Source organism: Oncorhynchus mykiss, chromosome 17, assembly GCF_057628025.1.
Source record: "Oncorhynchus mykiss isolate SJ-2025 chromosome 17, ASM5762802v1, whole genome shotgun sequence".
Classification (NCBI taxonomy): domain Eukaryota; kingdom Metazoa; phylum Chordata; class Actinopteri; order Salmoniformes; family Salmonidae; genus Oncorhynchus; species Oncorhynchus mykiss.
Window position 1 is genome coordinate 46,096,765 of NC_143038.1, and position 22,672 is coordinate 46,119,436.

The window sequence follows — 22,672 nt, forward strand, 5'->3', positions numbered from 1 at the left end:
CTACACAATATTGATTATTGAATTATCATTGATCTAGTTCAGTCTTATCAATAACTTAAACATATTTAATAATGATCTCTTACCTAGAAGGGCCATGGGTAATAATAGATTGTGTAGAAATGCAGACAATTAGCTTTAGATGTCAGACAGATACCACATCCCTTAGCAGACTATGCTACTGAACTTCTGAAAAATAAGCAGTGTGAGTGTATTGACATTGACACTATACATTTAGAAAAGAGGACACAGAAACCAAATCCATCCTTCCTCCTAGACATCCCTTCCTCCTAGACACCGAAACGTGCCTTTAGGCTGGATGCAGTACAGTAATTAGTCCGTTCTCATTGTATTGTGTTACATTGTAGAGGCATCAGAGTTACCTCATACTGTCCTTCCACTCAGCCCCACCTTGGGTTGATGTATGTGTTGACAGTAGAAGAGGGTGTGGCCCTGCACACGTATGTCACCCATGCTAGTTTTATCCAGTTTATTCTATCATCTATCTATCTATCTATCTATATATCTATCTATCTATCTATCTATCTATCTATCTATCTATCTATCTATCTATCTATCTATCTATCTATCTATCTATCTATCTATCTATCTATCTATCTATCTATCTATCTCACACAGAAACAAACAGACAGACAGACAGACACACACACACACACACACACACACACACACACACACACACACACACACACACACACACACACACACACTTGCTGCACACATTCAAAAATAGTTTTTCACTTCATAGAAAGTATCCAGTATTAGGCTATTTAATGCAGTCATAAAGAACAGTATAGTGTTCATTGCAATGCAACTCTGTCTTGCTGTATGTATCCTCCCAACATTCCTCTCGGAACCCAAAATACGATTACCATCTAGATGACAAACACAGTGAAGCACTCGTGATCTTTATCGCTCTCTCGTTTTTTTTTTAAATAGAAGGAAGCTCTTTTTTACTCTGTAACTCTCCATGTGTACAGCAGTCAAAGAATGAAAAGTGCAGCAATTTACTGAAAATAAAGTTTGTAATCTCTTTACTTAATTAAATCAGTCATCCATGATTATTGACCCTACTATAGACTAATTACATTTGCAAGTATTTGCTTATAGGTTGAACTCTTTTGAATTAGCTCTAGACCATAATATAGTGTGTCCTACAACTTGATAGGGTTATTGGTCTGCACATCATGGCGGCGCATGCCCCTGGCCCCCCGTCAACTCCCAGTTGCCAGACTGACCAGACAGGCGGAGTCTTTGAAGGGGTATTATCTCTCTGAAATTCACTGAATCCCACACACTGTACAGATATATACAGCCATACCCCAGACAAAATACTGTAGTATACTATGCTCTAAATACTGTAGTATTTCTATAATTATATACTATAGTATTCACTATAGTGTTTTTGCGGAAGTATGCTATAGTATTCACTGTAGTGTTTTTGCGGTAGTCTACTGTAGTATTCATTATAGTGTTTTTGTGGACTTTACTGGAGTAAAATGCTATAGTATGCACTACATGATCTAGGGATACTACAATGTGGAGAATAGTATTCTCCAGTATACTACAACATTCTAAAGTAAGCAATACATGATCAAGGGATACTACAGTGTGTAGTATAGTATTCTGTAGTATACTACAAAATTATATTGTAAGCACTACAGAATCGAGGGATACTACAGTGTGCAGAATAGTATTCTACTGTATACTACAACATTCTATATAGCAAGTACTACATATAATCAAGGGATATTACAGAGTGTAGTATAGTATTCTACAGTATACTAAAGTTTACTACAGAATACTATAGAATTCTATAGTAAGTACTATAGTATTCTATAGGAAACTGTACTATGTTTTAATGTGGGAGGCCTACACATAGCCTACACAGAGCGAAGAGTAGAGAGCAAACACTGCCTTCAACCCCATACTGACCAACTGTAAGACACACTATGGCTGATGAACAGGAGTGTGAGACTGAAATGCAAGACTTTAAAAATAGAAATGTAAGGGTTTTAGTTCTTAGTAGAGAACTATGAATCCAAAGAGCCAATGTGATTGATGTATACTTTTTTAATTAGTGTTGTGTATTACAGTCTGATCTTCAAAGTATTTTGTATTCACTTATTGTACTTAGGGCCTCTTACCCTGATCATATTTACAGACAAAGTAAGAGAAAGTCTCAAGTAAAGCAATGAGGAATGTAAAAAGCGAAACAAGGTCGCTCTCTGCTGGCAGGCTTGAGGTAATGCGTAGGCTAAGTGAAATCTGTTTTTTTACCTACAGACATGCTTATGTCTGGCTCATCCATCAGATTTGTTTTTAGATACTTAATGATGGTATGGCCAGAACTAACTTCCCATTACCTTTGACTTCGTTCCCCATCTCAGACTGAGATTTTGTAGTTTGGAAGTTACATATCTTGAAAACTTGATTGCTGACATGCAAAACATTTTGGGAATATATCAACAATGGACTAATGAAACAATTACCAAAGGGTAGTTTTTGGTTGGAGTTTTCCTTTAAGTTATCCCAAGTTGTCTTAAAAATATCTTCAGCACCACAGTAAACAGCACATAATCAAATCTCTTCATAAAATCACATCATCTCACTATGGTTTATTTACAATATTTACAAAATAAAAGGACCAACACATTTATAAACTAAATCAATTCATTATATCAGTAGTAAGAAAGCTATTGTTTGAAAATGGCATCCAAATTTGGAAAAATACAGACAGCAGAAATGTCCAACTGCACCAACCAAAGTGCCTTCGTTTCTATAATAAGCATTCAACAAAACGCAATATTTTTGCACACTTGCATAAGCCTTTAAACATTTGCAAAAATGATCATTTTAGCACTGTGATTTGATTTAAGTTATCCCCGAGGTGTAGGCCTAGTATACGTGTGTTTTTGTGAGTCTTGAATTTCTGAGAATTTACAGAAAGGGACTAAGCCTATCCTTTTCCGCAATACACTTGTACATACAGTAGGTCTATGTGTAAAGAGAAATTACCATCTAGGATGATGGTTTAGGAAGACTGTCTCTTTCACTGTTGAAAGAGACCAAAGGCAATTAAAAGTTCCTTGTGATAGTAAATCAGTAAACCCTGAGTAGTAAATTTGTTTTAGATACAGCAAAATCGTATTTCTCCATTAAGACAAAAAGACAGCATTGTATTATCGGTATACCCTGGATAATAGTTTAATCCATCCCCTAAAAGTCAAAGAAAGTTTCTAAAACAGTTTTTACAAAACTAAATATTTACAAAGCAGTATGAATGATATGACCTTAAGAAAAACTTTTACTGCGTTGGCCAAATTATCTGGAGTTCAGCCCTTCTAGCACTGAGCAGTACTTCAGAATTCAGATACAGTCAAGCTCACAGTGTGAACGTGGCATAACGTTTTAAGTGTAACTCTAGGAAAAAAATATTGGAAGTGGGCGGAATTAAAATAAATTGGCATTGTTAGACACCTCACTTCTTCTGTTTCTTCTGTTTCTTTTCCTTCTTGGTCTTCTCTTTTTCTTTCTCTGCCTTCTTCTTCTCCTGTTTCTCTGCCTTGTACTTCCATATGGGCGGCTCCAGATGACCCTTGTGCCTCTTCCTCTTCTTCTCCTTCTTAGGCGTGGGCTCTCCAGACTTGACTATCTGGATCTTTGGGATGCAGCCAGAGGGGAACACACTGTTCCTGTGGGCCATGTGCCTGGGGATGAAGGTGCGCACCCCGGTGGAAGCTATAGAGATTATGCTGCCCCTGCGCTCTGTGTCCACACAGCAGGACGTGGCGATGGTCTCGGCTGAGTGGATGTGGGGAATGATGGAGGATACGGAGCCATTGCTGTGGCACACAGAGCTCTCCCCCAGCTCCTTCTCTGAATGCTTCTTCGCCAGCTCTGGCACGGCCAGGCGCCTCTTCCCCACTTCAGGGGGGCTGGTGGGGCAGAGGGGCCGGCAGCCGGTGGCCACTAGAGGGCTGTGGATGCTGGTGGTGATACGCACCATGTGGTCCAAGACCCCGTTTTCCTGGGGATCTCGGGGAAAGTTGAAGCCGAAGGTGGACTTGATGCGCTGGGTGATCTTCTGGCTGGCGCTTTTGTTGGCCATGGCCTTGGCCACCAGCACCTTCAGCTCTGGCCATTCGGGGACGTAGCTCTCAGCGAACTGCTCAGCTCTAGGACGCAGGTTGAGGCGGCGGAGGCGGTTCAACGTCTCGTAGCGACCCGTCTTTAGTGCCCAGTCCCGCGCACACTTCTGCTTCGTAGAGTCTACAGCATTTAGGTCTGCACCTGGGAGAGAAATAGCAGAGAAGGAAAACAATTGCTTTCAGGCCACAATATTTATCCATTGAAACACTTTCATTGATGTTACATTGCATATAACCCTGACCTGTTCATTGGACGTGCTACCTGTCCCAGACCTGCTGTTTTCAACTCTCTAGAGACAGCAGGAGTGGTAGAGATACTCTCAATGATCGGCTATGAAAAGCCAACTGACATTTACATCTGAGGTGCTGACCTGTTGCCCCCTCGACAACTACTGTGATTATTATTATTTAACCATGCTGGTCATTCATGAACATTTGGACATCTTGGCCATATTCTGTTATAATCTCCACCCGGCACAGCCAGAAGAGGATTGGACACCCCTCATAGCCTGGTTCCTCTCTAGGTTTCTTCCTAGGTTTTGGCCTTTCTAGGGAGTTTTCCTAGCCACCGTGCTTCTACACCTGCATTGCTTGCTGTTTGGGGTTTTATTGTGGATTTCTGTACAGCACTTTGAGATATCAGCTGATGTAAGATGGGCTATATAAATACAGTGCCTTGCGAAAGTATTTGGCCCCCTTGAACTTTGCGACCTTTTGCCACATTTCAGGCTTCAAACATAAAGATATAAAACTGTATTTTTTTGTGAAGAATCAACAACAAGTGGGACACAATCATGAAGTGGAACAACATTTATTGGATATTTCAAACTTTTTTAACAAATCAAAAACTGAAAAATTGGGTGTGCAAAATTATTCAGCCCCCTTAAGTTAATACTTTGTAGCGCCACCTTTTGCTGCGATTACAGCTGTAAGTCGCTTGGGGTATGTCTCTATCAGTTTTGCACATCGAGATACTGAAATGTTTTCCCATTCCTCCTTGCAAAACAGCTCGAGCTCAGTGAGGTTGGATGGAGAGCATTTGTGAACAGCAGTTTTCAGTTCTTTCCACAGATTCTCGATTGGATTCAGGTCTGGACTTTGACTTGGCCATTCTAACACCTGGATATGTTTATTTTTGAACCATTCGATTGTAGATTTTGCTTTATGTTTTGGATCATTGTCTTGTTGGAAGACAAATCTCCGTCCCAGTCTCAGGTCTTTTGCAGACTCCATCAGGTTTTCTTCCAGAATGGTCCTGTATTTGGCTCCATCCATCTTCCCATCAATTTTAACCATCTTCCCTGTCCCTGCTGAAGAAAAGCAGGCCCAAACCATGATGCTGCCACCACCATGTTTGACAGTGGGGATGGTGTTCAGGGTGATGAGCTGTGTTGCTTTTACGCCTAACATAACGTTTTGCATTGTTGCCAAAAAGTTCAATTTTGGTTTCATCTGACCAGAGCACCTTCTTCCACATGTTTGGTGTGTCTCCCAGGTGGCTTGTGGCAAACTTTAAACGACACTTTTTATGGATATCTTTAAGAAATGGCTTTCTTCTTGCCACTCTTCCATAAAGGCCAGATTTGTGCAATATACGACTGATTGTTGTCCTATGGACAGAGTCTCCCACCTCAGCTGTAGATCTCTGCAGTTCATCCAGAGTGATCATGGGCTGCATCTCTTGGCTGCATCTCTGATCAGTCTTCTCCTTGTATGAGCTGAAAGTTTAGAGGGACGGCCAGGTCTTGGTAGATTTGCAGTGGTCTGATACTCCTTCCATTTCAATATTATCGCTTGCACAATGCTCCTTGGGATGTTTAAAGCTTGGGAAATCTTTTTGTATCCAAATCCGGCTTTAAACGTCTTCACAACAGTATCGCGGACCTGCCTGGTGTGTTCCTTGTTCTTCGTGATGCTCTCTGCACTTTTAACGGACCTCTGAGACTATCACAGTGCAGGTGCATTTATACGGAGACTTGATTACACACAGGTGGATTGTATTTATCATCATTAGTCATTTAGGTCAACATTGGATCATTCAGAGATCCTCACTGAACTTCTAGAGAGAGTTTGCTGCACTGAAAGTAAAGGGGCTGAATAATTTTGCACGCCCAATTTTTCAGTTTTTGATTTGTTAAAAGAGTTTGAAATATCCAATAAATGTCGTTCCACTTCATGATTGTGTCCCACTTGTTGTTGATTCTTCACAAAAAAATACAGTTTTATATCTTTATGTTTGAAGCCTGAAATGTGGCAAAAGGTCGCAAAGTTCAAGGGGGCCGAATACTTTCGCAAGGCACTGTACATTTGATTTGAAGGCTACAGCTAGCTGAACATGTTTTCCTCAACTCTTTCAGAGTATTGATAAATGTGAACTGGCATTGAGAGACTGTGACTCCGTTGGATACTACAGATCTTCCGCAGAGGCCAAAATAGCTAAATAACCCTGGATAATCCCCTGGCAACCAAGACGAAGGAATCAAAGATTATGGCAGAGTGAATTAAGGTAGGTTGGTGTCCCCAAATTGATCCCTTAAACCTGGCAGCCATCAATAACACATTCAATCAACCAGGGAAAGCTGACCTCAAACATGGGTAGACACACCACAGGTACATCAGGTACATCCATCCATCCCAACCCAACCCCATTACTACATACTTCCTATAACCTTAGGCCTTCAATCAGTATGTTCATGCCAAGCCCCAAATGGAACAGAAATTAATTAAGACCATAATTGCAAATTTGCTGACTGGGAAGCAAAGCATTGGGTAATCCCATTATTCTATGTGTACTACTATGTCTTTCTCCTCTCTCCTTCTCTGGTCCTTTTTTCCAAATCTGCTTAGAGGTATGCCCTTTGGAATCTGGAGTAATTTAATTACTTCACCTAGTGGGACCTAATAGATGGCAGTGGACACAATCAACTGTAGTGTGTCACTACCAGGGGCGGACTGGGACCAGAAATCGTCCCCGGCATCTATAACACACCAGACCATTTTTTCCTTGATGCCCCCACCGGCCCATCTTTTTCTTCGAGGCCCACCACATCGGCTCATTTTTTTCCTTGAGGCACCCATATTAGAATGATAATTATAATTTTGAGCAAAAGACCCAAGTTAGACAGGCCTACTTGGCTAAAAATGGACCAACCCATCTGGCATTGGCCAGAAATGCCAGATGGCCAGTCTGCCCCTATTTACTACGAACACTGAGGTGCCTCTGATAATACACACATGTGAGCTATTTGCCATTGTGAATGATGCACAAACATATAATGTAGGCTTATACCCAGTAAACACAGGTAGGTAGATTACATTTTTGTACTTCTAACATCTATTTGTTTGGTTGTCTAAACACTTCTAAGATATTCCCTCATGTATACAGTAGGGTGTATAGTAGTGTTGAAGTGGAGGAGGCCTCTCACACACCGGCCATGATGAGGGAAGACACCACATCGTCTCGGCCCTGCATGGCAGCTTTAATGAGTGCAGTGAAGCCACGGCAGTCCCGGATCTCTGTGTCTGCTCCGGGGTAGTAGTTGAGGATGTAGGTCACTGTAATGGTGTGACCTGGAGAAGGACACAAGGTGATAATGGGTTTAGGAGATCATGAGATGCCATTGAAAAGATTAAAGGCCTGTGACAACTGAACAAAAATATAAATGCAAATATGCAACAATTTCAAATATTTTGCTGAGTTTCAGTTCATATAAGGAAATCAGTCAAATAAATCTAATCTAATCCTAATCTATGGATTTCACATGACTGGGATTACAGATATGCATCTGTTGCTCACAGATATCTTTTAAAAGAAGATAGGGACGTGGATCAGAAAACCAGTCAGTATCTGAGTATTTGCCCACTGAAGTTGGTTACAATACTGTCAGGTCAAGACTCTGGGGAGGACAATGAGCATGCAGATGAGCTTCCCTGAGACGCTTTCTGACATTTTGTGCAGAAATTCTTTGGTTGTGCAAACCCACAGTTTCATCAGCTGTCAGAGTGGCTGGTCTCAGACGGTACCGCAGGTGAAGAAGCCAAATGTGGAGGTCCTGGGCTGGCATTGTTACATGAGGTCTGTGGTTGTGAGGCCGGTAGGACGTACTGCCAAACTCTCTAAAACGACGCTGGTAGAGAAATGTATATTCAATTCTCTGGCAACAACTCTTGTGTACATTCCTGCAGTCAACATGCCAATTGCAGGCTCCCTCAAAACTTGAGACATCTGTGGCATTGTGTTGCGTGACAAAATTGCACATTTTAGAGTGACCTTTTTATTGTCCCTACCACAAGGTGCACCTGTGTAATGATCATGCCGTCAGGTGGATGGATTATGCTTCTACACCTGCATTGCTTGCTGTTTGGGGTTTTAGGCTGGGTTTCTGTACAGCACTTTGAGATATCAGCTGATGTACGAAGGGCTATATAAATACATTTGATTTGATTTGATTGGATTATCTTGGCAAAGGAGAAATGCTCACTAACAGGGATGTAAACACATTTGTGCAAAACATTTGAGAGAAATAAGCTTTTTGTGTGTATAGAACATTTCTCTGATCTTTTATTTCAGCTCATGAAACATGGGCCCAACACTTTACATGTTGCGTTCATATTTTTGCTCAGTATAGTACTCTAGAAAGGGTGGTGACATTTGGGACACAACCTAGAAATCTTGCTAGTGAGGCTTGTTTTACTGTGTAGTATTTAGTAATAGGTCTGGTGAGAGTGGCTAACCTGCTTGTGAAGCGATCATCAGTGCAGTGTTGCCATCGTTGTCCTGGTGATTTATGTCCAGGTAGGGACAGTGGTGAAGATGTTGCACAATTTCCAAAAAACCCTTATAGCACGCCACCATCAGACCGGTCTATTGGGTGAATAATTAGAATTAGAATGATATTAAAAAAATTGCAACGCAACGGATTCAAGGCTGCAATTAAATCCAAAACCAATTCTGCATGGCTTTAATGAAAGCATTCAGTGTCTATATACAGGGCATGGTGCTCCTGGTATTTTAACTAGTAACCCTCACGACACGCTGGATCATACACCACCAAAAGGCATCCCAAATGTGAAACAACAAGAGACCCATACCCAACCATTGTGGTCCACCTTCATGACCTCCTCTTTGGTAACCCCTCTCTCCAGAACCTTCCGGAGTGCCAGGGTGTTGTTCCGAGCACACGCCTCATACAGCGTGTTGGCGGTGCCCCGTGAACCACCTTCCTGCTGGTAGTCTGGAAGCACTGAGTCATCTGAGAGGACACTCCCAGAATCCGACTCACTTTCTGACAAAGACACCTCTGAGGCGTCTTCGTCAGGCCCTTTGCCTAGGAGGGGGTCCTCGGACACAGAATTCTTCACGGTGGCCATCTGTTGGCTTCGAGAGACCCGAAAGCAGAGTGGAAGAGACGGAACTGGACCCTCAGTCTACATCCCAACTGGAGCTCTGAGGAATAGAACCAGAGAGGTCAAAGGTCAAAGACTGAAACACAGTCTGGCATGGGCCCACACCTAGAGATCTAGGGAACTAAACCAGTGGTCAGACCAGTTTGTTCATTGTGTTAGCATTGAAGTTGAGGCACACCCATAAAGATAGATAGAGGACGCAACATTGAATCTGTCCCATTATGGCGTCTGTGAGACACCATTTTGAAGTAGTCAATTTTCTTCTTCTACTACTTCTATGAGTTGGTTAATAAACTGAAAGAGTGCATATTGCCACCTGGAGTGTGTTTGAACAGGTATAAAGCCAAGGTTGTCAATTTACTGCCACCTGCAGTTATGGAATGTTTCCTCAGGAGTATAATTCATTGGCTGATCCCTCCTGATGACCTGGATGGAATTATTTGATCCTTCCTTAACACATAAGAAGTCCCATTGAGTTGATTACTTCAAAATGGTGAAAGTGCTCGATGTCACTGCCCATGCTAAAACACTAGAGTGCACTAGAGTCCTCGATCTATCTCTATGGGCACACCCACACAGCCATTCAAGGAGCTCTTAGAGGGATCTGTAGATCAACAACACATATCTGATATGATTGACAGTTTGACTGAAGATAATGTAACGTAAGGCTCCGTCAGGGATCATGATAGCTAATCTCTTTGAGAGTGGTTACATTTCTCTATCCCCATCGCTCAGCTGTTAACCAAAAAAGTGTTGGGATGTCCGGTTTGTTGTTGTCTGAATCCCAGATTGCCTGTTTAATCTCTGTGTATGGCAACGGAACGGTCGTGGCTGAGCATGCTCAACGTGCCTTCAGTGTTGAATAACTGGATCAGCATCTGAAATCCCTTCTGAACACAATGCTAAATCAGGCAACATCACATTAAGAATAACCTGAGTCACACGTGGGACTTCAGCCGCTCGTGTTTGGGCTTTAAATCCAGCCACACCTGTATGAGGCATTTCTGTCATCCTGGCCACTGAAACTACTCCTGTTGTTTTTCCCTTAAGAGGATAAGCCTCAGAGATGTTGAGTTTTTGTATATACCTATTACTGATGCATAAAGCGTTACAGATGCCTCACATAAACAGCATCCTCCCGGACACCCTAGACCCACTCTAATTCTAATACCGCCCCAACAGACCAACAGACGACGCAATCTCAATCGCACTCCACACTTCCCTTTCTCACCTGGACAAAACGAACACCTATGTGAGAATGCTGTTCATCGACTACAGCTCAGCGTTCAACACCATAGCGCCCACGAAGCTCATCACTAAGCTAAGGACTCTGGGACTAAACACCTAAATTAAACACGTCTGCCACGCTGATCCTTAACACTGGGGTCCCTCAGGGGTGTGTACTTAGTTCCCTCCTTTATTCCCTGTTCACCTATGACTGCGTGGCCAAACACGACTCCAACACCATCATTGAGTTTGCTGACGACACAACAGTGGTAGGCCTGATCACCGACGACGATGAGACGTTGTCGGTGATCAGGGAGGAGGTCAGAGAACTGGCAGTGTGGTGCCAGGACAACAACCTCTCCCTCAATGTGAGCAAGACAAAGGAGTTGATCGTGGACTACAGGAAAAGGCAGGCCGAACAGGCCCCCATTAACATCGACGGGGCTGTAGTGGAGCGGGTCGAGAGTTCCTTGGTGTCCACATCACCAACGAACTATCATGGTCCAAACATACAAAGACAGTTGTGAAAAGGGCATGACAAAACCTTTTCCCCCTCAGGAGACTGAAAAGATTTGGCATGGGCCCCCAGATCCTCAAAGGTTCTACAGCTGCACCATCGAGAGCATCCTGACCGGTTGAATCACTGCCTGGTATGGCAACTGTTCAGCATCTGACCGTATGGCGCTACAGAGGGTAGTGCGAACGGCCCAGTACATCACTGGGGCCAAGCTTCCTGCCATCCAGGATCTATATAATAGGGGGTGTCAGAGGAAAGCCCATAAAATTGTCATAGACTCCAGTCACCCAAGTTATAGACTGTTTTCTCTGCTACTGCACAACAAGTGGTTGTGCCAAGTGCCAAGTCTAGGACCAAAAGGCTCCTCAACAGCTTCTACCCCCAAGCCATTAGACTGCTGTACAATTCATAAAAATCGCCACGCACAATTTACATCTCTTGTACACTGCTGCTACTTGCTGTTTGTTTGCTACCTATGCATAGTCACTTCGCCCCCACCTACATGTACAGATTACCTCAACTAGCCTGTACCCCTGCACACTGACTCAGTACCGGTGCCACCTGTATATAGCCTCGTTATTGTTATTCTTGTTGTTTTACTTTTTATTATCACTTTTTTATTTCAGCCTATTTGGTAAATATTTTCTTCTTCTTGAACGGCACTGTTGGTTAAGGGCTTGTAAGTAAGCATTTCACGGTAAAGTCTACACTTGCCACCGCATGTGCCAAATAAAGTTTGAGTTGATTTGATACATGTATCCTCACACTAGAGGTTCAGTTGAGCCAATCACATTAGTGCAAGTGTTTCAGCGACCCCAGTGACCCCATATCATGCCAAACTGTTAAAGAACAAATGGAGGGTTGAGAAACCAACAGATTGATAGAGGTCCACTGAGGACATAGTGTCACCCAGGGAGACAGGTGTTTCAGAGTCCCTGGGGTTCCAAATCCTTTTATGCAAGATTAAAGACACTCTATTTGCAACAAAAAAATATAATATCAGATTTGTTTTGCATTGACTTTGATGTCCGCAGCAGAGACTGAAATGCAGTCGAGTGTCTTGAAGCATTGCCACTCAATGACAGCAAACAGTCAACAACTTCTTGTGGTCTGTTCAATTATCGTTAACTAGAGAATGTACATTTCTAGGAGGCCATATCATTATAAATAACATATCATCTACAATTAAATCTTCAAAACTGTCTCTAGTAGAAACTGTTTCTACTCGAAATCTTTAAAAACACACCCCTGAGGAATGCACTTACCTACAAAATCCAACAGGTTTCTTCACACTGCCTCTTTTGAGAAGATAATGTTCAAAACGCTCAAAAAATGTATTCTCTGTATTTTCTGTCTTAAGGTATCCAGGTGTATATATATGATACGCCACCAAACAACCGTGTGAAGTTACAGCAGCCACTTCCTCGTCCACCTCTTCCCCTGTGTCCTTACAGTGAGTGACAGGTGCATCCAGGTCTCCCACACAGGCCTGTCTACGCCGGTGCATTTCCCTTGACCATCCCACAGTTTGCCTGATGATATGAGGATCAGAGGAGGAGTCTTAACATAGACATCATGTGTCTTGAGTCAGCCACATGCTCTCTCACCTCATCCTAATTACTGAGGATTTCAGGAGGGGATTATTGACTGTGGCCATTTCCATCTCTCTGCAAACCACAAATGCATTGAGACCTATGTGTTAAAACTAACTGACTATCCCTTTTCCCATTATATTGTCCTCTCTGAGCTACTGTAACACAGTGTTAGCAAATGATGTAGTGTACTCACAAGTGTCATGTAAGGTTTTCCCCAATTGTTTACATTCAGTTAATCCGTTCCCTTATTGGACATCATTTTTGAAGGAGTCAGGTATGACTGTGGTGCCAAAGTTCCCCTCAAACCAACACACCCTTGTGTTGTCCTCCTGACCAGTGAGAGTTATTTATCTTACAGTCATACTTACCTCACCATCCCGTGGCTCCCTAGTTTGGACACTGTTCTGATGTATCATTCATAGTTTGTGAAGCTTAAAATCTGCACAAATGTGTTTACAGAGGAGTGTGTAAAGGTTGCAGTCAGAACAGACTGACCAGTCCAGTGGAGTTGAAGACAGGACTGTAAGGGAAAGTAAATATGAATATCAAAGTCTGATCAACAGCCTTTCCCATGATGCCTCAGTCATAACATTTTTTGGTCTGTTCTTTATTTTCTCTGACGTCTGGTAGATTGACTCGCTCCACCTTCTCATTCCATCCAACTACACATGGTCCTGTCTGGTCAGAGTGTACTGTGGGACAAAGCCTTGTTACCAAACACACTGCAGTTTGTTAAACCCCACCAATGGGATGGTCTTGACTGGGATAAGGCTTGACTAAAGTACTAGTATAGGGACACATGGCATGGATACAAAATGTGAAGTAGCCCGGTTTTTGTATTTTTATTTTAAAGAACCAAATACATTTTCCCCATTCACTCACAACACCTCTTTCACTCGAACAGACAGAGAGCAACAATGGTGCTTCACTAAAAGCAGTTTAAGCCAGTGGAGCCAAATTGTTTTCTAGGACTAACTATCAAATTCCATAACATTTTTTTACCAGTACTGACAGGGGGAGTCCAAGTTTATGTACAGAGAACCTTCAGAGGCTAGTGGCTTGTATATGATTTGTTATTCGTATTGCTTACTTTTTTGTTGTTGTTGGTATTTTCTTAAAACTGCATTGTTGGTTAAGGGCTTGTAAGTAAGCATTTCACTGTAAGGTCTACTACACCTGTTGTATTTGGGGCATGTGGCAAATATATATAATTTGATTTGATATATTACATGTGTAAAATATTTCAATTTATGGCACTCTCATCCACCGAACACTTTTCCCATGATCGTTTAATTTCCACCAGGATCTTCAGGTCTGTCGGTTTGATTTTGCAGACAAGTGGAACAGATTAGAGTTACCACAGAGTGGCGCTACTGCTGAGCTAAAAACAATACAGCACTGTGGTCCCTTTTACAGCAGTGTTTCCCAAACAGTTAGAAACAGCAGCTAATTCTCTCTCTCAGTCTAGTTGTGTACTGTAAAGCAGTGTTTCCCAAACAGTTAGAAACAGCAGCGAATTCTCTCTCTCAGTCTGGTTGTGTACTGTAAAGCAGTGTTTCCCAAACAGTTAGAAACAGCAGCTAATTCTCTCTCTCAGTCTAGTTGTGTACTGTAAAGCGGTGTTTCCCAAACAGTTAGAAACAGCAGCTAATTCTCTCTCTCAGTCTAGTTGTGTACTGTAAAGCGGTGTTTCCCAAACAGTTAGAAACAGCAGCTAATTCTCTCTCTCAGTCTAGTTGTGTACTGTAAAGCGGTGTTTCCCAAACAGTTAGAAACAGCAGCTAATTCTCTCTCTCAGTCTAGTTGTGTACTGTAAAGCAGTGTTTCCCAAACTCGGTCCTGGTGCCCCCACTGGGTGCACATTTTTGTTTTTTGCCATAGCGTCTGAATCAGCACTACACAGCTGATTCAAATAATCAAAGCTTGATGATGAGTTGGTTATTTGAATCAGCTGTGTCTGTGGTACTCAGTGACGTGTTGTGTTGGATTTGCCCCTATTGATACACCCTCCAAAGCTGAATTAATAACTTCGCCATGCTCTAAGGGATATTCAGTGTCATTTTTTTTTTTTTTTTTTACACATCTACCAATCTGTGCACTTCTTCGCGAGGCATTGAAAAACCTCTGTGCTCTTTGTTGTTGAATCTGTGCTTGAAATTCACTAGTCGATTTAGGGACCTTACAGATATGTGTGGGGTATAGATATGGGGTAGTCAATCAAAAATCATGTTAACCACTATTATTGAACACGGAATGCAACTTAGTCCAACTTATTATGTGACTTGTTATGCACATTTTTACGACTGAACGTATTTAGGCTTTCCATAACAAAGGGGTTGAATACTTATTGACTCAAGACCTTTCAGCTTTAAATGTTTTATTATTTTCTAAAATGTTCTACAAACAAAATTCCACTTTGACATTATGGGGTATTTTGTAAGGATCGGTGACACAACATCTCAATCAAATACATTTTTACTTCAAGCTTTAACACAACAAATGTGGAAAAAGTAAAGGATTGTGAATACTTTCTGAATGACTGTATGTGCAACTGGCTCGGGCAGACAAAACAGCCAAATACTCCATGTAAACATGAATCACTTCTCAATTGCGATACTGTTCTAGAAACATAAAGCCCTTTACTTTCATATCACATATAAATAATTTAACGAATGCAAAATACACACTTACTATACACCAGTGGCAGTCGGTGTCATTTAGGATGAGGGAGGATGATTTTTATTTTTTATGAGTGTGGAATTATTTCTATTGCAGCCTATTGGATGACTCTCATTCATATTCCATTCACCCAGCTCAATGTAACATCGATAATTTGGGCTACTACGTGCTACAAACATCTTCCCTGTACCCATAATGAGGTTGCTACAACCTAGCCTATGAATGAAAGTTGACAATGTGGAGAATTTTAAGGAGTCAAGGTGACAGACAGTGACACACACATTCAATATCTCCTTGCACACTCTTGCCTGCATCTAGCTGATCTAGGGAGTAATCATTAGTCCAACAGTTGCAAAAGTGAATTTCTATCCCCCCTTTCGTTCCGTTTGCTTCCGTTTAAGAAACTTTTTTCAACAGAATCGGCAGAATTTCTCATTTTTTATTTATTTCACCTTTATTTAACCAGATAATATGCCAATATGAAGGATAAAGGTCCTTCTGCTTCCAAAACCATACCTCAATTCATGGCCAAGGTTGTCAACTGTACCGCAGGAATGGAATGTAAACAAAAGAGGATATATGTTGTGGTGGCAGTTGTAGAGAAGTATTTGGGTGTTCGAGATTTACTGCAGAAGAGTTACAAGGTGTTTTGAACGATAGTGTCCCGTCCTCCTAGGCTGCTGGCCTGGTGGAGGATGCGATAGGGCCAAAGTAGTGGAAGAGTGTTGAGGTTTTAATGGGATTAGGGTAAGTTGGTTGGGCAATTTTTTCACAATGTGTAATGAATTCATACTAAAGAATCATAGGCTGATACACAGCCAGTACAGTAGGTGCACCTTCTAAGTCATATTTTTTAAACATATTTTCAAATTCCTTATATTAAGCAAACCAGACAGCACAATTGTCTTGTTTTTATTTATTTACGGATAGCCAGGGGCACACTCCAACACTCAGACATAATTTACAAATGAAGAATTTGTGTTTAGTGAGTCTAACCAGATCAGAAGTAGTAGGGATGACCAGGGATGTCCTCTTGATAAGTGTGTGATTTGGACCATTTTCTTGTCCTGCTAAGCATTCAAAATGTAACAAGTACTTTTGGGTGTCAGGTAAAATGTGTGTAGTAAGATGTACATTATTTTCTTTAGGAAATATTGAAGTAAAAGTAAAAGTTGTCAAAAATACAAATTCTGAAGTAAAGTACAGATACTCCAAAAAACTACTTAATAGTACTTTCAAGTATTTTTACTTTAAGTACTTTTCACCACTGGCCTTTGATAAAAAATGAATCCATGCTTTTGTTACTTCTAGGTTAGACTACTGCAATGCTCTACTTTCCGGCTACCCGGATAAAGCACTAAATAAACTTCAGTTTGTGCTAAATACGGCTGCGAGAATCCTGACAAGAACCAAAAAATGTGATCATATTACTCCAGTGCTAGCCTCCCTACACTGGCTTCCTGTCAAGGCAAGGGCTGATTTCAAGGTTTTACTGCTAACCTACAAAGCATTACATGGGCTTGCTCCTACCTATCTCTCTGATTTGGTCCTGCCGTACATACCTACACATACACTGCGGTCACAAGACACAGTCCTCCTAATTGTCCCTAGAATTTCTAAGCAAACAGCTGGAGGCAGGGCTTTCTCCTATAGAGCTCCATTTTTATGGAATGGTCTGCCTACCCATGTGAGAGACGCAAACTTGATCTCAACCTTTAAGTCTTTACTGAAGACTCCTCTCTTCAGTGGGTCATATGATTGAGTGTAGTCCGACCCAGGAGTGTGAAGGTGAACGGAAAGGCTCTGGAGCAACGAACCGCCCTTGCTGTCTCTGCCTGGCCGGTTCCCCTCTTTCCACTGGGATTCTCTGCCTCTAACCCTATTACAGGGGCTGAGTCACTGGCTTACTGGTGCTCTTTCATGCCGTCCCTAGGAGGGGTGCATCACTTGAGTGGGTTGAGTCACTGATGTGATCTTCCTGTCTGGGTTGGCGACCCCCTTGGGTTGTGCCCTGGCGGAGATCTTTGTGGGCTATACTCGGCCTTGTCTCAGGATGGTAAGTTGGTGGTTGAAGATATCCCTCTCGTGGTGTGGGGGCTGTGCTTTGGCAAAGTGGGTGGGGTTATATCCTTCCTGTTTGGCCCTGTCCGGGGGTATCATCAGATGGGGCCACAGTGTCTCCTGACAGTGTCTCCTGTCTCCTTGGCCACTTTATAAACTGAACAAAAATATAAACACAACATGTAAAGAGTTGGTCCCATGTTTCATGAGCTGAAATAAAAGATCCTAGAAATGTTCTATACACACAAAAAGCTTATTTCCCTCAAATGTTTTGCACAAATTTGTTTACATCCCTGTTAGTGAGCATTTTATCCTTTGGCAAGATAATACATCCACCTGACAGGAGTGGCATATCAAGAAGCTGATTAAACAGTATGATCATTACACAGGTGCACCTTATGCTGGGGACAATAAAAGGTCACTCTAAAATGAGTAGTTTTTACAAACAAGACAATACCACAAATGTTTCAAGTTTTGAGGGAGCGTGCAAATTGCATGCTGACGGCAGGAATGTCCTCCAGAGCTGTTGCCAGAAAATGTAATGTTCATTTTCGACCATAAGCCGCCTCCAACGCCGTTTTAGAGAATTTGGCAGTACGTCCTACCGGCCTAACAGTTGCAGACCACATATGTGGCATCGTTTGGGTGAGTGGTTTGTTGATGTCAACTTTGCAAACAGTGCCCCATGGTAGTGGTGAGGTTATGGTATGCTAAGGACAACAAACACAATTGCATTTTATCGATGGTAATTTGAATGCACAGAGATACCTTGATGAGATCCTGAGGCCCATTGTTGTGCCATTTATCCTCCACTATCACCTCGTTTCAGTATGATTAAGCACGGCCCCATGTCGCAAGGATCTGTACACAATTGCTGGAAGCTGAAAATGTCCCCAGTTCTTTCATGGCCTGCATACTTCCATGGCCATGTCACCCATTGTGCATGTTTGGGATGCTCTGGATCAACGTGTACGACAGTGTGTTCCAGTTCCCGCCTATATCCAGCAACTTCGCACAGCCATTGAAGAGGAGTGGGACAACATTCCACATTCCACAATCAACAGCCTGATCAACTCTATGCGAAGGAGATGTGTCGCGCTGCATGAGGCAAATGGTGGTCTCATCAGATACTGACTGGATTTCTGATCCACACCCTACTTTTTTAAAGGTATCTGTGACCAACAGATACTGAATATCTGTATTTCCAGTCATGTGAAATCTATAGATTAGGGCCTAATTCATTTATAATTGACTGATTTCCTTATAAATCAAATCAAACTTTATTTGCCACATGCGCTGAATACAACAAGTGTAGACTTTACTGTGAAATGCTTACTTACAAGCCCTTAACCAACAGTGCCGTTCAAGAAGAAGAAAATATTTATCAAGTAGACTAAAATAAAAAGTAATAATGAAAAGTAACACAATAAGAATAACAATAACGAGGCTATATACAGGGGGCACCGGTACTGAGTCAGTGTGCAGGGGTACAGGCTAGTTGAGGTAATCTGTACATGTAGGTGGGGGCGAAGTGACTATGCATAGGTAACAAACAAACAGCGAGTAGCAGCAGTGTACAAGGGAGGGTCAATGTAAATTGTCCGGTGGTGATTTTTATGAATTGTTCAGCAGTCTAATGGATTGGGGGTAGAAGCTGTTGAGGTGCCTTTTGGTCCTAGACTTGGCGCTCCGGTACCACTTGCATTGCGGTAGCAGAGAAAACAGTCTATGGCTTGGGTGCCTGGAGCATCTGACAATTGTATGGGCATTCCTCTGACACCGCCTATTATATAGGTCCTAGATGGCAGGTAGCTTGGCCCCAGTGATGTACTGGGCCGTTCGCACCACCCTCTGTAGCGCCTTACGGTCAGATGCTGAACAGTTGCCATACCAGGCAGTGATTCAACCGGTCAGGATGCTCTCGATGGTGCAGCTGTAGAATCTTTTGAGGATCTGGGGTCCCATGCCAAATCTTTTCAGTCTTCTGAGGGGGAAAAGGTTTTGTTGTGCCCTCTTCACGACTGTCTTGGTATGTTTGGACCATGATAGTTCGTTGGTGATGTGGACACCAAGGAACTCTCGACCCGCTCCACTACAGCCCTGTCGATGTTAATGGGGGCCTGTTCGGCCCGCCTTTTCCTGTAGTCCACGATCAGCTCCTTTGTCTTGCTCACGTTGATGGAGAGGTTGTTGTCCTGGCACCACACTACCAGTTCTCTGACCTCCTCCCTATAGTCCGTCTCATCGTTGTCGGTGATCAGGCCTACCACTGTTGTACCGTTAGCAAACTTAATGATGGCGTTGGAGTCGTGTTTGGCCACACAATCGTGGGTGAACAGGGAATACAGGAGGGGACTAAGTACACACCCCTGTGGGGCCCCAGTGTTAAGGATCAGTGTGGCAGATGTGTTGTTGCCTACTCTTACCACCTGGGGGCGGCCCGTCAGGAAGTCCAGGATCCAGTTGCAGATGGAGGTGTTTAGTCCCAGAGTCCGTAGCTTAGTGATGAGCTTCATGTGCACTATGGTGTTGAACGCTGCGCTGTAGTCGATGAACAACATTCTCACACAGGTGTTCCTTTTGTCCAGGTGAGAAAGGGTAGTGTGGAGTGCGATTGAGATTGCGTCATTTGTGGATCTGTTTGGGCGGTATGCAAATTGGAGTGGATCTAGGGTGTCTGGGAGGATGCTGTTGATGTGAGCCATGACCAGCCTTTCAAAGCACTTCATGGCTACCAATGTGAGTGCCAGGGGGCGGTAGTCATTTAGGCAGGTTACCTTCGCTTTCTTGGGCACAGGGACTAGGATGGTCTGCTATATGAACTGTAACTCAGTAAAATCTTTTAAATTGTTGCATGCTGCGTTCATATTTCTGTTCAGTATAAATCATTTTCATACTCATCAAACCATTCAGTGACAACCCGTACCCTGTGGATGGGGTCATTGTCATCCTATTGTAGCCAAAATAATGGCCCACCCTTTTTATACATGAACCTAAGCATGTTGGGCCCATTGTTTAATTAACTCAGGAACCACACCTGTGTGGAAGCACTTGCTTTCAAAGTGTTTCCATTATTTTGGCAGGTAGTTGTATCTTCTTCCATGGAAGCTTCAGTACGGTAGCATTACTGTAGGCTTAAGAGCCGTATCATAGCACTGCAAGGCAATAGGTAAACATCTATGCAGAATTACTGTTCAAAGTAGAATATAGAGCGCTACATGAAACTTTGGAGGACTGGATGGCTCCATATACTTAACATAAGATCCAGCCCCTGGCTGACATGCCCTCTGAGATAAGCAGGTTAACATTACATAGTTCCAGACAACATTGTGCTGCTGCCCTGACAGTGTATTTTCACAAAGGCATTCCACAGATGAGATGAGACCACTTATTCCAGGGCTGAGATATAAACTGGCTTGAGGCTTAAACGTTTCTAAAAGATTCCTTGGTTAAATGTAATCTTTCCAGGCACAATTAACATAAATCACCAAATCCAGCTTGAGTCTGATTTAATTTTGTCTAATTTAATTTTGTTGTGTGCATTATCCAGTCTGTTGGCTTAATGCATTCAGTAGGCTTGACTCTGTCCTGAATCTCTCTTGGATTGAATACTTCTGAGACCAATGAGGACTGACTACTGCCGGGTGAGGAGAAGTGGAGAGCAGAGAGGGGATTCAGATGGACACAGAGACCTAGTGAGATAGGGAGATCCTGAGACTTGGAGGCCGGGTCGATGTAAGGAAGTGGGGATTGAGGATGGCAAGGGGTGTGCTGTCAAATCTAGTAGCCCTCTATCAAGGGTCAGTTTGACCTGTCAATCAGAATCAAATCAACCATCAACTCTAGTGGGTCACACAAAAGTATTTCAGGTGGACTGCATGGATCCAAATGGATTATATGGTGCAGTGATTTGCTTCACCACTAAGTGGCAGCATCAGACCCAGTCTCTGTGCCATCTGTTGAGTCCCTCGGCTCCTTGCTGCAGACAGGGCAGGTAAGCACATAGAAGGGTGCCTGCCTGTCGGCAGCTGGAGGGCTCCAGGCCAGAGGTCCCTCTGTGGAAAGGGTTATACCTGAACCAAAAGGGTTATACCTGAACCAAAAGGGTTATACCTGGAACCAAAAAGGTTATACCTGGAACCAAAAGGGTTATACCTGAACCAAAAGGGTTATACCTGAACCAAAAAGGTTATACCTGGAACCAAAAGGGTTATACCTGAACAAAAAGGGTTATACCTGAACCAAAAGGGTTATACCTGAACCAAAAGGGTTATACCTGAACCAAAAAGGTTATACCTGGAACCAAAAGGGTTATACCTGAACAAAAAGGGTTATACCTGAACCAAAAGGGTTATACCTGAACCAAAAGGGTTATACCTGAACCAAATGGAGTCCTTCAAAGGGTTCTCTTATGGGGACAGCCAAATAATAATTGTTGGTTCTAAAAAGCACCTTTTTCTCTAAGAGTGTAGGGAGAGAAATCAAGACACTTTTCCTTTGCCAGGAGTCAAATGTGGTTTCAGGAGAGTGCAGGAAATAAGAAGTGCGACAGGGGCTGGGGTTGGGTCAGGGGGCAGATGTTTATACAGTTTCGAATGGGAAGGAAAGGCTAATATGGCAGTGTTTGGATTTCAGAAGCATGGTTATTGGAAAAAGGTCAAAGCTTTTCAGGTCACTTGGTTTGTCATTTAGGCAGGGCTTTTAAAGGGGCTTTGGTAGATTGCCATGGGACCAAGCACATTGCGATATTTTTATAGCCTTAATCTCCTGGGGGGGGGGGGGGGGGGGGGGGATTGTGATTTTCCACCCATGAACGAGACAGTCAAAAGAGAGAGTAAGTGAGATAGAAAGAGAATGGATATATACTGAGCAAAAATATAAAAGCAAAATGTAATGTGTTGGTCCCATTTGGGTTGGCAGGTAGCCTAGTGGTTAGAGTATTGGACTAGTAACTGAAAAGTTGCAAGATCAAATCCCTGAGCTGACAAGGTGAAAATATGTTCTTCTCCTCCTGAACA

At 42.7% G+C, this 22,672-nt stretch overlaps 1 protein-coding gene across 1 annotated transcript; it reads right to left on the reverse strand.

Annotated features, from left to right (window-relative positions):
* Window positions 1-2,627: 2,627 nt before the first annotated feature.
* LOC110493235 (photoreceptor ankyrin repeat protein-like) lies at window positions 2,628-9,588 on the reverse strand. Its single transcript, XM_090205717.1, has 4 exons — window positions 9,261-9,588; window positions 8,904-9,033; window positions 7,599-7,739; window positions 2,628-4,311 (listed from the first exon to the last, which is right to left on the reverse strand). Exons 1-4 carry the CDS (start codon window positions 9,537-9,539, stop codon window positions 3,500-3,502), a joined length of 1,362 nt encoding a protein of 453 aa, XP_090061843.1. The 5' UTR covers window positions 9,540-9,588; the 3' UTR covers window positions 2,628-3,499.
* Window positions 9,589-22,672: the final 13,084 nt, after the last annotated feature.

Coding starts and splice junctions, on each gene's coding strand:
- LOC110493235 (XM_090205717.1), bottom strand. CDS start 9,539: ATGGCCACCGTGAAGAATTCTGTGTCCGAGGACCCCCTCCTAGGCAAA. Junction 9,034..9,260: donor AGGTGGACCACAATGGTTGG/GTATGGGTCTCT, acceptor TTCACCCAATAG/ACCGGTCTGATGGTGGCGTG. Junction 4,312..7,598: donor GTCTTCCCTCATCATGGCCG/GTGTGTGAGAGG, acceptor TTTCTCTCCCAG/GTGCAGACCTAAATGCTGTA.